The sequence below is a fragment of the Ostrea edulis genome, chromosome 1 (assembly GCF_947568905.1).
Source record: "Ostrea edulis chromosome 1, xbOstEdul1.1, whole genome shotgun sequence".
NCBI lineage: Eukaryota > Metazoa > Mollusca > Bivalvia > Ostreida > Ostreidae > Ostrea > Ostrea edulis.
In genome coordinates this window covers 13,566,019-13,582,372 of record NC_079164.1, presented here as the reverse complement: position 1 = coordinate 13,582,372, position 16,354 = coordinate 13,566,019, and the positions used below count along the sequence as shown (strand labels likewise).

Here is a 16,354-nt window from a genome sequence, read left to right as displayed (position 1 = left end):
CTTAATTAATAATGTGCTATTGACGTGTAATTCAGCACTATATCACGGGTATTTAAGGGAGACTTAATTAAAAATGTGCTATAGACGTGTAATTCAGCACTATATCACGGGTATTTAAGGGAGACTTAATTAATAATGTGCTATAGACGTGTAATTCAGCACTATATCACGGGTATTTAAGGGAGACTTAATTAATAATGTGCTATAGACGTGTAATTCAGCACTATATCTCAGGTATTTAAGGGAGACTTAATTAATAATGTGCTATAGACGTGTAATTCAGCACTATATCACAGGTATTTAAGGGAGACTTAATTAATAATGTGCTATAGACGTGTAATTCAGCACCACATTGTATATCCCGGGTATTGTACATTGTATACCCCGGGTATTGTACATTGTATACCCCGGGTATTGTACATTGTATATCCCGGGTTTTGTACATTGTATATCCCGGGTTTTGTACATTGTATATCCCGGGTATTGTACATTGTATATCCCGGGTATTGTACATTGTATATCCCGGGTTTTGTACATTGTATATCCCGGGTATTGTACATTGTATATCCCGGGTATTGTACATTGTATATCCCGGGTATTGTACATTGTATATCCCGGGTTTTGTTTGTTTACATGTTGTTTTACATCTCTTTTCAGAATTTTATAATCACCATGTTAGGTGAAGTTCTATGCATGCCAAGTCGACCGTAGCGGTGAGGATTCTTTATTCTGTCTACGGCTACCGTGACACGCTGCCTCTTTTATTAAGGCCATATCCAGGAGACCTGTGACTTTCAATTCAAAAATATCGAGCTCTTGGAAATGGACAAAGTAGTCTTTAAATAGTTTAGAATGGATAGCTTTTTTGCCCGATCTCATGGGCTTCGCACTATGACTTTGGACTTACTTAATGCACCGCATGCACCAAATATCACAAAAAACTTGTGAAAAAGAGCTTGAGAAAGGCAGGGTAATCAATATACTTTGAGAAACCGTTGTAACACCGACTTCTGTAATCCCTGTCACGTAGTGTAATCTGACGAGTGGTTGATGGTGTAGAAGATGAACATTTACAAGCAAGGTGCAAGTTTAAGACAGTCAGGGACATAAGCAATATGCCCCCTCCTGACAATTTATTATAGAAACTTGAAACCACAGAGCTTAGGAACATTTGCATTTTGATATGATTTAGTGTGGTCGTGATTCGAACATCCTCTGGGGATGTTTGCATATCAATGAATATCCATGATCCTATTGTCATTGAGAATGAGATTTTTCCTATTTATTTCCATATAAATTTCTTATAATGTGGTCTTACCCTACTTTCGTCGACCACAATTTGAACAAAGAACCAGAGCCACAAAGTACTAAAATTGGCCCTTTCACCAAAATAAATGAGACTTTCACAGTTGATGCTCTAGGATTTATAGGTTATAGAACAATTTATTTTATAGCTATATCTTTTCTAGTTTTCGTTTTACAGTCGTTTAAACTTTGTGTTGTTTTTCAACAGAAAAACTATACAACGTCATGATGTTGACGTTATGAGAATCACAGTGTAAAACACAAAAACTGGACGCATAGGTTAATATATATGTTTTGGGCTTATTCTGATTGTAAATCACAACTGTTAAAATACTAGGAACTTGTATATTTTCTATCACGATGTTTAAATTTGTGATACATGTATATTGCCCCCCCCCCCCCCCCCTCCCACTGCATAACACTACAATTTTTTCCCCGCTGTATTGGACATAATTGAAAAATCGTGATCAAAATTTTAAAAATTCCTTGCAGTGAAAGGACCACAGCAAATAGTATTGTTTTACCGTCTATCTCAAAGACAAGTTTATATTTTCAAGTTGCATATATCTATTTGTATCAACTTCCATTAAAATTTATATAATTGAGGATAAAAAAGAGAGACAACTGTATAATTTTGGTTAAACTTGAGTACTTATAGTAACTAATTACAAAAATTGATTTTCAAAACTATTTTTTTAAAAATAAAACACGGTGGACCTTTAAAATTGTCGGCACCTCTGAAGTCTTATAATTTTCTGAGCGAGGTAGTCATTTAAGTCCACGGAGATCTGACATCTGTGCCTCCTTTGTGCCACCATGCACCTTCATGTGATAAAAAAAAATACTAAGCGAAATATCAGTGGGTGAAAATTAAAACGTATAAAACGGCGACTTGTATATATTCATATCATTTAATGATATATATTATTGTAAATTAAAATAGTAATTTAATTTTTAAAAATGTACCTTCACTGTCTATCTTTAAAGAATTATCATACTGATTTGATAACTTACTTATATTGTTTACATGTTGGAGTTTGCTATTCGAAACAATTCATCTTAATTACCCTTAACTTATGACGTCCGTTCTGTATTAACTTTCCACGTTCATATGTTTGAAGCAGATATAGAGTGGACAGTGTTGCTAAATGGATTTTAATTATCTCTTAGTAGAAACCTCAACATGTTTGTAAATCGGGATTATTTCTTGTATATAGATATATCAAGATATTGATATATATCTGTATGCAGACTTCCCCGCATACGTTCACAGCTTTATGAAACGCCCAAATTCTCGACATCTCGTACACAAACACCTGTACGTGTTCACAGCACGAGCAGCACGAGTTCACCAAATAAGAGAAGGATCATTTGACTTTGAAAATGAACAAACGAATATCACATGGTATAAACTGGCATTGCTTTCAATTTGTTAAATAGCATGAATTATAGCAGCTCAAAGAAATGTGGACCATAAAATGACAAGTAAAAACATTGATTTATTTGTGCGATTATTTTAAAAGATTTTTATTGCAATTAAGAATATTAGATGATTTAGATCCGCTGTCTACATGTTTACAGGTAGTGTAGAAATATCAAAAAGTGTACAGTTGACAACGCGATTGAAATAAGAATGCGGACGATTTTTTGTTTATTCAGTGACTCACGAGCTTACCCGTCTTCTGAATGAAAGTTATAAAATATACTTTTTTGGGGGGTCAGTTATAACACCCGAAAACGGGGGTAAAAATCATCTTCGCTTGTCATGGGTTTTGGGTCCATTCTGCTCTTCGTGGACTGAATACATTTTGCTATCGAAGATGGAATTTTTTTTTAAAATGCCTAGATTGTCCGCTTGCATAAACATGTATTACGGTGGTAAAAAAAAGTCTAGTAAATCCAATGAAGTTGTAGTAATATAGATTATATATTTATTTTATTTTTGACTGAGAGGGCGTTAGATAGCTAGGCACGTAACATCGGTTTCAAAAAAGGAGGGGGGGGGGGGGGGGGGGGGGGGGGGGGGGGGGGGGCAGTCCTAACTCGCGCCAGCCGAATAATTTAACATGGAAAAAAGGGAAATTAAATATATCAGAATGAAGTGGAATGGTTAATTAATAAGAATAATATCGTACATTTAAGATTTGATTAAACTTCCCGTACCTGTATACAATTACTGATGCTCTCTCTCTCTCTCAGTTATAGATTCAGTACTGTTGTATAGCGTGTATGAATAGAAGCAACTAAAATGCAAATCGTCAAATAATGTTGTCTATATATTTTTGTGTGTGAACTAATTGCATTTGAAACCGATATTTTAAAACATCCTTACAGTAGACTTGGATGGGTCCATGTGGCGATCTATCCACTGTACACTTAAAAAAATTGAATTTGGGAGGGGGATTGGGACAGTTTGAGTGGATGAAGACCACCACCCACCACTGCCACCACACACATGTACAATTTAAGCACAATTTCCTGTTGCTATTGTAGGCTGGATTATTAAATTAAGATATATTTATTGGCACAACACATGTCCAGTTTATTAATTGGCAAAACATATATAATATAGCATTCAGTCTGTCTGTCATAATTTAATTTTACTTGTATCACGCAATTTGATTTGTTAAGCACGCTGAAAAAAATATTTGTTTATATTTTATAAATGTAACTTGGCATGGGGACACACCTCCTTGACAACCGAGACGACACTATTTTTCCTTTCCTAATTTTACATTGGACAATGGAACACTGATACGTTGATAGGCCTTCGAACTAGGACATGAAATTGAAATTCAACGGAATTAAACATGCACAATAAATACTGTACTGCCTTACCCCCCCCCCCCCCACCCCCCCCCCCCCCCAACAAAAAACAAAACACAGTCTTTGTTTACAAGTAAAGTTACATAAAAATAGAAAATAAAAAACTCTTGACATGTACAACGATATCATATGTGAAATTAACAAAAAACAAAAAACACCGGTATATCGAGTATTTTCATATGGGGGGGGTTACTTGATCCGCCTATCGAAGCATAAAATGCGTCATGAATGTCTTACAACAGATGACGTCATGTCTCATCGATAACATGTGGATCGCTATCTATGAATTGCTTACATGATTTACTGTGTCGGATTTAACTGGCGGAAATGCTGCATGCTATGGTAAGTACTATTGTAGTTTAAATCTGTTATTTTGAATTCCTTTTTGCCTGACCAGGTCATGCTAATATTCAGCCCGAAACTTGGATGTACTGTAAATCAAAGAAGGACTTGCTCCCAATGTACGTAAAGTTAGGTTAAATAAAACAGTTATTTCGAATGTTGACAGTCTAAAGCTGCGTAGTAACAATTTTGTAAAATAAATAAAGCAAAAATTATTCGATATGATATCAGTACCATACAAGAATACTTGCGTGAAGCCTGAATATTTTCCGATATCCCAAAGTGAAAGAAGACGCCGCGCCATGTTCATTTCAGTCACTAGGCCTAACAGTTTCGGTAACTGTCGTTTCGTTCAATGATAATGTTTATGATAATAATGTAAAACTACCAAAATTATACACAGTTTTTAAGCAACGATGCAATGAAGATGTATTGTGAACGACTTTAAAAGATGAAAACAACTAGGTAGTAGGTACTGAAAATGAACATCTATAGTAAAAGGGCAAAACAAGCTGCAACCGAAAACTATTATTAGGTGAGGGAATTTCCCTTGCTTTAAAAATAAACACCGAACTAAAATGACCTATGTACATATACATGACACGAAATAAAAAACGTAGTTTCCTTCTCCATAAGATACTTAAACCAGCCATATTTTCTGTAAAATTCAAGTTTACCACCACCAGCGCATTATAACCGCAATATTTTTCAGCAATCCGGAATATCGATTTTTTGAAAAATAAAATTAGTGCTCCTAGCTCGCCCTAAAATATTTTTGCATTTATGGTCAATTGAAAAGGTGTATATTATAAAAATACTTTAAATATTTTGGGCGAGATGAAACCAGTATGGCAAAACCTTAACAAAATAACCAGTTTTTGGTGAAAAATGACAAAAATACGGTACCATATCCGGTTCTATTATGTATACAGCTTTAGTTGTGCTCCTATTTTTAAAATCTAACATGTTTTTTTAAACCCCGGATTCTGATACATATTTATAACACCAATACTAGCATTCAACATTTACTTTCATTTTTATATATTTTAAGGGCCATATTTTGCGGTTTGTGAATCAGGTTCTTTGAATTTGCACTACCTGGTAATAAAAAAAGATACTAAAGATTTTCCTTATATATTTGGATGCAAAACCTTGATCCCCTATTGTGGCCTCATCCTACATCCGGTGTGTGTGTGTGTGTGTGTGTGGGGGGGGGGGGGGGGGTTGGGGGGGGGGGGGGTTAGGGGGCTATGACTTGAACAAACTTTAGTATAAACTATGTCAGAAAGTATTCATTTAAATTTCAACTTTTCTGGCCCAGTGGTTCTTAAGAAGATTTCTAAAAGACCCCATCCTATTTTTGCCTCTTTAGTCTAGTCAATCTAGCTCAAAAATGAGCAAAACCTCAAAGTAATTGCAACAGAAATGAAATTTTGATTATTCATGCAAGAAAACACATGCAAACAACATATTAAAAATCAGCTTTTGTATTTCCATGGGAAAATTGGAATTTGGGGGTAAAAGGATGTGTTTTTTCATGAAAATCGCTAAAAACTGGAAATTGAAGAAAATGTCCATTTTATGTAACATACAGTAAAAATAAGTTTCATATCTCAAATTTCAACCTGGAAATGTTCGATTAATATTTTTTTTACAGCAGAATATATTCTTTCCTTGACTGTAATTTTTGGGTAAAATCTTGCTTTTTTTTAATATAATTGTTAAAGGTTGAAATTTTAAGAAGAAAACCCACATTTTGTCATACATCTAAGTCTACCAATAAAAAATTGAAGTTAGGATTTATCTTAAAAACTGCTCAACAAGTAAAATATATAGATTATTGGCAATATATATGAAAAATACCATTTTAGGTAGGAAAACCTACCTTTTTCTAAAACAAAAATAGTGAAAAACTGGAAATGATAGGAAATGACTGTTTTATAGAAGAGATGACAGTGATCTTATAAATTTAAGAATAAAACGTCCAAATCCACAACTAATCTTTTCTGCACCAAAATTTATTTTCCCTTGCCGAATTTTGGGCTGAAATCTTCATTTTCCAACAAAAATCGTTAAAAACTGGATTTTGGAAGAAAATACTTTTTCCTGTCCATTAGGCATATATGAGTTACCACATGAAGATTTATACATTAAAATAAACTGTTAACACAAAACAAGTGCCCCTTCAAAAATGGTCTGTAAAAGATGACCTACATTTTTGCAGTTACTTCCCTTACATCGGAAGTTGGAGGCGCGCTTACCATTCCGGTCCTATGTTTCACATAAATACATGTAGTATTTTAAAACAAACAGTGTATAGTAAAGCTTACGTTACCAAATTCTTTATTATGTTCCCCAAACAAAGTTTGGGAACATATTGTTTTTACTCTGTTTCTTATTATTATTATTATTCTTTTTCTCCGGTACTTTTTTGTCCGGTAGTGTTCTCAGAAACTACAAAAGGGATCGATATTAAACTTTCCAGGATGATAGTATAGCGTTTGTAGATGTGCATAGCGATAGTCATTTTGTCTGCACGTGCATGCACGCCCGCGCACGTGCACTGCAATTTTGGTACAAAAAATGGAAAATCAGAATATTAAAGGGATCGATATGAAACCTAAATAGGATGGTAGTATATCATTTGTAGATATGAAAAATGATAGTTATTTTGTCTTCACGCGCACGCATGCGCGTGCACGTACATTACAAAATTTGTACACTATCTTTGGAATCAGTCTAACTTTTTTGTTGTTCATTGAAATGGCTTGATATTCATATCATAGTTAGATATTGAGACCCTTAACTGATTTTCATGGTCAAAATTACGAATTTGCACGTGCATGCACGTGCGCTTCATTTTGATTGGATAATACTAAAACGTTTGTAACTATCTTATTTATAAAGCGAATGAGATGATATTCACAGCATACGTATACAATATGTGTATGTATATATTAGTGTAACAAAAAATGCCAACGCACACGCGCATGCGTGTGCAACGTTTTTCAAATATTCAATTTTTAAAGGACAATAACGTTTTTGTTTTTCATCAAATTATATTGATATTAGGGGTTTAGATGTGTCTTGGTACTCCTTACAAATTGCTGTGGTTAGAATTGCTGCTCAGCACGTGCATGCACGTGTGCTGAATTCTGATTGGACGATTTTAAAATCGCTATAACTTCCTTATATGTGGTAGAAATGTTATGAAATTCATACTGTGGGTATATGATACAAATGCCTCTTGAACGACAAAAATTCGGAATCATACACGCGTGCACATGTATGCACATGCAACGCTTTCTTTCATTTCTTGGTACTGAAATGACCATATTGAACGTACTACATGTAATTAAAAGCTAAAATAAAATGATTTTTTGCTATAGATTCACAAGGACATCACTTTTTAATTGGGGGAGGTTTGGGGAACATCTGTAACGGTCCCCGTTACAATTAGAACTAGTTAAGGTTAGTTTTAAAAGTTTGTACTACATCTATGACGAAACAAGGTTCAGTTTCTTCGATTTTATAAAGAAATCTTTAATACGTGCACTGCGTCAAGTTCTAGAGTTTGGGAAAGAAGGGGAGGGGGTTATAGCCGTATTTGATGTTTAGTTCTATCCAAATTATTGTGCAATTAATACCAAGAAATTCAGGAGTAATCTGTTTTAAAAACAATGGACACATAGAATTAAAAGCAAAATGAATCAGGCACGCAGCATCGTAAAAAAAGGGGGGGGGGGGGATGTGAAGATAATTTCACAATATTGCCTGAAAATTGACAAGTAAATTTTAATCCAAAGTTATAAAAATCCTTGATGGTGGTGGTGGTGGTGGTGGGGGCTAAAGGTTGTTCTCTCAGTTCAATTTTACACTTCCACTGTGTACAGTTCACGACAATGCTATTTAAAAAAAAAAAAAAAAAAAGAGGAGGGAGGGCAACCAATCTGTCTAAAAATCGACCTCTGTACATAAAAATTTATCAACTTGGCATGTAATGATAAAAGGTGTAGAGCCATTATTGCTACGTGCCTGATAATTATATAAGTGATCATTTGAGTAATTGCAGTACAGTTCAGTCCATGTTTTTACAAGTACAAAGGCTAGTGTCACAATTTGCCTTGCATTTACAGTGAAAAACGTTCAAAAGTTTATCTGGCGCGACTTGTAATTTAGTTTTAACGGATACAAGAATTGCTGAAAGCAATTCGAAGGATCCAAATTAATCATTTCTTTAGTCCACTCTATGACTTAAAAAAATATTGCAGTGCTCCTTTTCTGCAGCTGTAGTTAGTTAGTGGCAATGATTGAACTTATAAAAATGATATTGTGTTAGACAATTCTTCACAAAGCAAATCTCCTATAAGTGTCTCTATGGTATTCCATCGTACAAAGTCGATATGACATCGACACCAGAATATATCTTTTTCTCTATGAAATCCTCATATAGGAAGGTGAAGATAACGAACAGTGATCCATCTCGTAACTCCTATAAGCAATACAAAATAGAGAGGTGGGCAAACACGGACCCCTGGATATACCAGAAGTGGAATCAGGTGCCTATGGGCTATAAGGAATAAGCACCCCCTGTTGACCGGTCACACCCGCCGTGAGCTCTATATCTTAATAACGCAAACGGAGTTACCCTTATTCAATATCATTGTGCCAAAAACGGCCTAACAATCTATATGAAACAAGTCAGACAGATTTGACCCAATGATAGGTTGTATTGGCAAAGTAGATTGTTATAACGACCATATAACTCACGAAATGCTGACTTTAAACGAAACAGTTGAAACCCCTTCACCGTCAACTTGTTTGTCAGTAGCCTGCCTCCATTTAAAAACTAATCATATACAGAATTTTTTCGCGATTTGTCTACATTTTGACTATACAGGACCCGTTCCGATGCTGAACATTCTTGACGTTGTGTCGCATCCTGTGAATGCATGTAGAAAGGGCAAGGATTGACAAACTTTGTTTCCTAAAAAGACGTCTAGTTTTAACGATATTCTTCACTTAGGGGCAAGATCAAAAATTCAATGTCTCACAAAAAACTAAGTTCACATAGTTTTCACCAAGAACCCCCCCCCCCCCCTTTAAAACTTAATATGACAAATGTTGAAACTAATCGAATAACAAGAAAAGAAACGTACGATTATAAATAACACTCTGTATACCTTTTCTACTGTTTATTCACAAATGAAAGTGTACATTAAATCTATTAAATGTTCATTAATATGTTTTAAATATTATGTGGTATTCAACAGTCGCTTGTCTTTTTCCTTTTTCCACTAAAGTGTGATCGATGTTAGATGACAGAAACTTGCGGGAGTTTTTATTCCACTCCCCCTAACTAATTGAATTTAAATTTTCATCCGACATTGATTTCGTCCCTTAGGGCAGTTATGTTTATTTCAGAGTTCGTTGCTATTTCTGTGCTTTATATATAGACATTTCAAACACAATGTGCATTTTGTATGATCCTCTAAAATTTACGATAAATAACTGTATCCCATTTCCATTCTCAATGATCGTGTGCCAGTGTGGCGAGAATTCCATCGTCATCGAAAACAAGTTTTGTCTTGAATAGATGGTCGGGCGGTCTAGCGCGCTGTTTGCATGCTGCTAGGAGATGTGGTTCCGCAGGTCATGAGCCCAAGACTAATTAGAAAGAGTAACTACTCGATTTTACATCAAATCATAATACTATGCGCAAGTGTTTACTTACATTGATTTTTATTATTTATATTATCAATGTTTTATTATCATTATTATTACCCATGAATGACTCCCCAAACCTGAATTTGAAAAAGAAAAGCAAAAATACTTTACTTCCTTAGTTTTATAAAAGTTTTTAATACAAAACGCTTGCTCAAATGATGAAGATACAAAATAACTGAAACTTTTAACCCGAATGGCTTTCCATACTTTCTTTTTTAACAACCGTAATTCCCCCTTGTAAATTGACACTAATTCTTTAAGATTTCATTTATAATTGATTATTCATAAATTCTAAAGTAAATATTGTGTTTTATAATAGAAATTAATTCAGTAGAGGGTGAAACAAACTATTTTGAAGCTTTATTCGCGAAAGTTCCCCGGGAATGGAAGTCGGCAAAGAATATGAGATGCTGAGCAATATTGTATGTATATAGAAGGTCTTAAAATCACCTTTTTAATACAACTGTTAAGCTGTTTAATCGCGTTTTTTATTACATGCACTTTAGATCGTCGTGTATAAACTTTATTCTGATGACTGTCACAGTTAAGTTACTCCCCTTTACGTGTACGGTGTGCCGTAAACACCACAAAATATCGATGGTTTACTAAAACATTTAAGTCTAAATTTTAAATATTTCCCATTGTCCGATTTTTTGTATGTTGTTAATCACACTTTTGTTTATTAAATTCCGTCGAGTTTGTTTCTGTTGCAATTACTTTGAGGTGATTTGCTAGATTGACTAGACTAGTTGATTATCTCCCCTTCAGAGAAAGCATAGCCCTTCATTTTAACAAAATTTATTTATTTATTCCTCTTCAGAATGAGTTCTGGTAAGCTTGATGGAAATCGGTCCAGCGGTTCTGGAGAAGTAAATAATGTTAAAAGTTTATGGACGGACAACCGACAAAATGTGATCAGAATTAAGACTTTCAAATGATGGAGAATAATCACTTATGATTGTAATTGTAATTAAAAGATTTATATAGCGCCCTATCAACATTAGTTTTCTAATGCGCTTTACAAATGTGAAAGAAAAGATAATATAAAATCGATGTGCACATACATGTGAATAAAATATTCATAGTGTCAGAATTAAAATGCATAAATATTATTATTAACATATAGTGTTAATGTAATGATATGATTACCCTAATAACATATAAAACAATTTAAAACAACCCTTAGGAATAATTAAATACATAAAAAAATGTGTTTGTGAAACACAAAAGCCCCCCATAATGGCCTATTCCGAAGATCGCCAAGGTCACAAGGGCAAATATCTTGGTACCAGTAGAAAGATCTTGGCACAAGAAATGCTCATGTACAATATGAAAGCTCTAATATTTACCATTTAGAAGTTATTACCAATGTAAAAAAAAATTGAAAGTAGGTCAAATGCCACGATCAAAAGGTTCAATACCAACAGAAAGGTCCTGTCACAAGGAATACTCATGTGAAATATCAAAGCTCTATCTCTTAATGTTAAAAAGTTATTAGCAAGGTTAAACTTTTCAAAAAGATGGTCAAATTCCAAGGTCAAGGTCACAGGGTCAAAAATGTTGGTACCCACAAAAAGGTCTTGTCACAAGGAATACTCATGTGAAATATCAAAGCTCTATCACTTACTGTTCAAAAGTTATTGGCGAGGTTAAACTTTTCAAAAAGTAGGTCAACCTCCAAGGTCAAGGGATCAAAAAATGTTGGTACCCCGGAAAGGTCTTGTCACAAGGAATACTCATGTGAAATATCAAAGCTCTATCACTTACTGTTCAAAAGTTATTAGCAAGGTTAAAGTTTCAGACAGAATGACAGAATTACAGACAGGACAAAATCAATATGCCCCCGATCTTCGATCTCGGGGGCATAAAAAGGACACAGGTATATTTTTTTTTTGTTAACAGCACTGTAAGAGTTGTATGTAAGAGCACTAAGTATATAAAAATAATCACAAATTAAAAGCTAATCTAAAGAGATGCGTTTTGAGGTCCACTTTAAAATTAGACAATGAAGTACATTTTCTGAGTTTAAAAGGCAGAGAATTCCAGAGACTCGATGCAGCCTTGTCCAAACGTCGATCCCCATATGTTTTCGTACGTGTCCGAGGTACCTGGAGAAGATGCAGAGATTCGGATCTTAGTGATCGTAAACTGTAAGGATATCCTTTGTGTAAACTGGAGATAGGTTGTTGAGAGATTTGAAAGTATGAAGAAGTATCTTATATCGAATTCTGTATTCAACTGGGAGCCAGTGAAGATCTATTAGAACAGGAGTAGTATGGTCGGATTTTTTTGAGCGTGTTATTAATCTTAAGCTGTGTTTTGTGCCCTTTGAAGTTTGCTGGTGTGTTTAGAATGAACACCATAAAGCAATGCATTTTCGTAATCTAATCTGGCTGTAACTAGCGAGTTTACTAGAGTTTTACATGCTTCATCATTGATATATGAACGGATACAGCCAATTCTGTGAATGTTCACATATGCTGATCGGGAAATAGAGAGACAGTGTTTTCCATGGTAAGGGACTTGTCAAAGAATACGCCTAAATTTTTTATGAAAGATACATTAAGTTACATGTGCAGTTGTAGAGAAAAAGATTTTTGAGAATGGTCTTTTTTTTGCCTCACCCTTAAATTCAGGTCATGCATATCAAGTTGAAAATCTTCAATTGTTCACACACACACTTAAATACTATGACCACTTTCAACCCACCCTGATATTAAATACCCCTACCCATGGGATAATGACTGACAATTTTTGTAAATAGTTATCAGCTTCCTCTAAATATCCATTTACTGTCAATTTTGTATCAATGGTGTTAGGGCTGTTCCTTTAAAACATATGAGGTACCCGGGGAAGGCACTTTAAAATTTGGGTAACCACCCATAGAAGCATAAAAATGTAATGAGGGACCACTCACAGAAGCAATTTTAGATAGTGCGGCACCACCCATAGAAGTGAAATAAATGTGAAATACACTTTTTCTTTAAATTCAATATGTATGAATGAATATTTATAACCCCTGAATAGAGGTCTATTTTCAGATGTTCCCAAGCATGATAGTAAAGAGAATTAAGAGTATCTTGGGTGTCATCACCATTCAAATAACTGGCCATCAATGAAGCTTGATCATAGAACCATCAATTTATTTTATCAAGACTGTCTTTCTTAAACATGATGAACTAAATTAATTTTATAAGTCTACCTGTTCATAATAAGTCTAGTATTGTAAATGTTCAAAAACAACTATTAAAAGTTTTAAAATTGACTAGTATTTTGAGTATTAAAAAAACAAGAAAATGTGTCTCTTTACGTAAATAAAATGATATTCTATGTTTCTTAGTCAATATAAAAATTTACAACCTGCAACTTAAGATTTGTGAGGCTCTATTCTACTGTTTTCAACAATTTTGATAAATTCAAATTTCTCGATTCATATTTGTGCGCCATGTTTGATGTACTGAAGTTTCAACTTCCGATTGTCAAGTCATTTGCATAATATAAAGTAGTATTTACATCAATGGACAAGTATGGAGGCGAAAGCTATTTCGTCGGTATTGAAAAGGTTTGAATTTAATATCAAGTTAAAAACCGAACAGCAGAGTGTAAATTCTTTCTGCAACAATATGAACTACATTTTCGCGCCGATTGTCAATGTTTAGCTTTTTCATTAGATCCACCTACGAGATTTCGCGATAACAAGATGGCGGAACAGACGAAGAATTTTGCATGCTGTACATTATATTTAATGAAAAACACCTTTATTAGACATGCCCGAGCACAAAGTTGGTACTCCTTTTGGTGTAATTTGTTAACAACATTTGGGACACAGTGCAGAGTTTATTATCAGTTATTCATAAAATTATTTTGCACCATTACGGAGATCCTATGGAATTGTAGCCTCATCCCGAAAACGTCAGAATAAAAAAAAGTGGATAGGGCTACATTATTGCAGCTAGAAAAAAATCAAAAACCGTTTCAATGGACCACGAGCACGTTTCGTTTTCCATTTTGGACAAGGGAGATAATCCTAATTTCCGGTCGCTATAATTTTAGAGTCAAACTGGAAACAATAACCGGATCGCGGAACCTCATCGACCGAGATAAAATGAAGACAGAAAACGGCGTTTGTTTCACATTCTACTTTCAACCCTTCCCTTCTCTTGTTGCATTCCACTCAGTTTCGGTAAAACAAAATAAAGATTTTATCAAAACAACCACCCACAGATGCAGTTTTCTGACAGTAGGTACCCACCATACATGTATATGCAATTTTCTACCAATGACAAGCACCCATAGATTTTTTTTTTAATTGCCGTCCCCGGGTACCTCATATGTTTTAATGGAACAGCCCTTACAGAAGAAGCCACTTAAATATTTTACACATAAACTCTATATGCAAAGTTTGGCCCAGCTCTGCACTCAGAGCCTCTACCCCTTGGGATCATGGAATTTACAATTTTGGTAAAGCTAGATGTTTCTACTGTTTATGACTATGCATTTAATTTTCCTTACAGATGTGTAATTGTAAAGAGTTTTGAAAATTGGTCAGTTGTTGCCCCACCTCATAGGCCAAATTGTCTCAAAGTTGCTTCATACTAAATATGAAAAGAATTGGAATGATAGTTATGAAAGAGAAGTTAAATCTCTTCAATTGTTAACACATACATATAATCACTGGCTATTTTGGTTGGTTGGTTGTTTATTGTTTAATGTATTTTTCGAGAATATTCACTCATATGGAGATGTCACCATTACAGATGACGGGCTGCAAAATTTAGGCCTATGCTCGGCATTTATGGCCTTTGAGCAGGAAGTCATCTTTATCATGCTACACCTGCTGTGACATGAGGCCTCGGTTGGTAAGGTCTCATCCAAAGGACTACCCAATTTATTTGCCTCACAAGCAATGAGTACTGAGGACTTATTCTAACTTGGATTCCCACAGGATTTTGGCCCCACCCTATTACCAAACCCCTTGTCATGGGATCATGAACTTTACAATATTGGTAAAGGGCTACCTGCTCCTTGTAAATATAGATTTACGTTCAATCTAATATCAATAGCATTAAAGAAGTTATTCAAATGTTATATACATAAACACTATATATATGTATCTACTTTGGCCCTGCCCTAGAGTCAGAGCATCTACCCCGAAGATCATGTAATACACAATTTTGGTAGAGGACTTCCTGCTTTGCACAACTATGTATTTTAAGTTCAAATGTTCAATTGATAATGTACCACAAAAGATGGTGGACACAGACAGATTGCAATAGGTCAGCTAAGCGAATCAGGCGAACCTGATAAAAAAGGCTCTGTATAAATGATTGGGTTTTTTATCGACATACCTCTCACATTTGGTGGAATGGGGGACTTTGTTAGTTTCTCCATTTTATCTGTAACAAAAAATATACTGATTTACTTAAAGCACAAACATTTTTATGTAATATTTTAATAAACACCTTTAAGGCTTCTCCAACAGTCCTCTAAATGCAATAGTACGTTGATAAGAACTATATCAGATAAGTGTTTATATAAATACAAAGTGCAGTACACAATGGGGTTAAGGTGTCCCAAGTAGCTAGGGTTAAAGCAACCGACTCGTGATTTTTAACCATATTTTGTTTTTCACTTTTTATGATCAAATCCTACTGCCTAACGTGAAAGGGCTTACAAAACCATTAAGATTATACATTGTCACAGAAGCTCAATTTATATCTAGAGAGTTTATCATTTGTTAATTTATAAACAAAGACTGCAGTATATCATTGCTTACAAAGCTTTCAAAAGAAATGGATATCGATTGAAGTTTATCATATCACATTTCGAGTATTCTTTAGGGAAAATGTGTTATCCAAAAGTAAAATTTGTGACTGTGCAAAATAAAGATGCTTTAAATTACAAAATTAAAGTTTCACTTGTTGTTTTTAAACATAAAAAGACTTCAGTCTTTGTTTACATAACACAAAATTAAGGCGAAAATATTGCCTTTATCCTTGCATTCAGAAGGTCAAAATTTTGGCTGCAACATTAAATGGGTTATATTTTTTATATTTAACATGAAACATGAAAAATATTTTGTTAAAAAAACATGAACCAGTCCCTTTAAAACAAAAAAAATGCAACTCGGAGCACTTCACAATACATGACGTCA

The 16,354-nt window shown here is 34.4% G+C and overlaps 1 protein-coding gene across 7 annotated transcripts in view; it reads right to left on the bottom strand.

Annotated features, from left to right (window-relative positions):
* Positions 1-16,354, bottom strand: part of LOC125661395 (uncharacterized) — a 40,765-nt gene that overhangs the window by 9,827 nt on the left and 14,584 nt on the right. For all 7 annotated transcript variants that reach the window (XM_056152733.1, XM_056152735.1, XM_056152738.1 and 4 more), the window contains one exon: positions 15,549-15,596. In XM_056152733.1, coding sequence (XP_056008708.1) covers positions 15,549-15,596 — 48 coding nt within the window. The remainder of the gene's footprint in view (positions 1-15,548; positions 15,597-16,354) is intronic.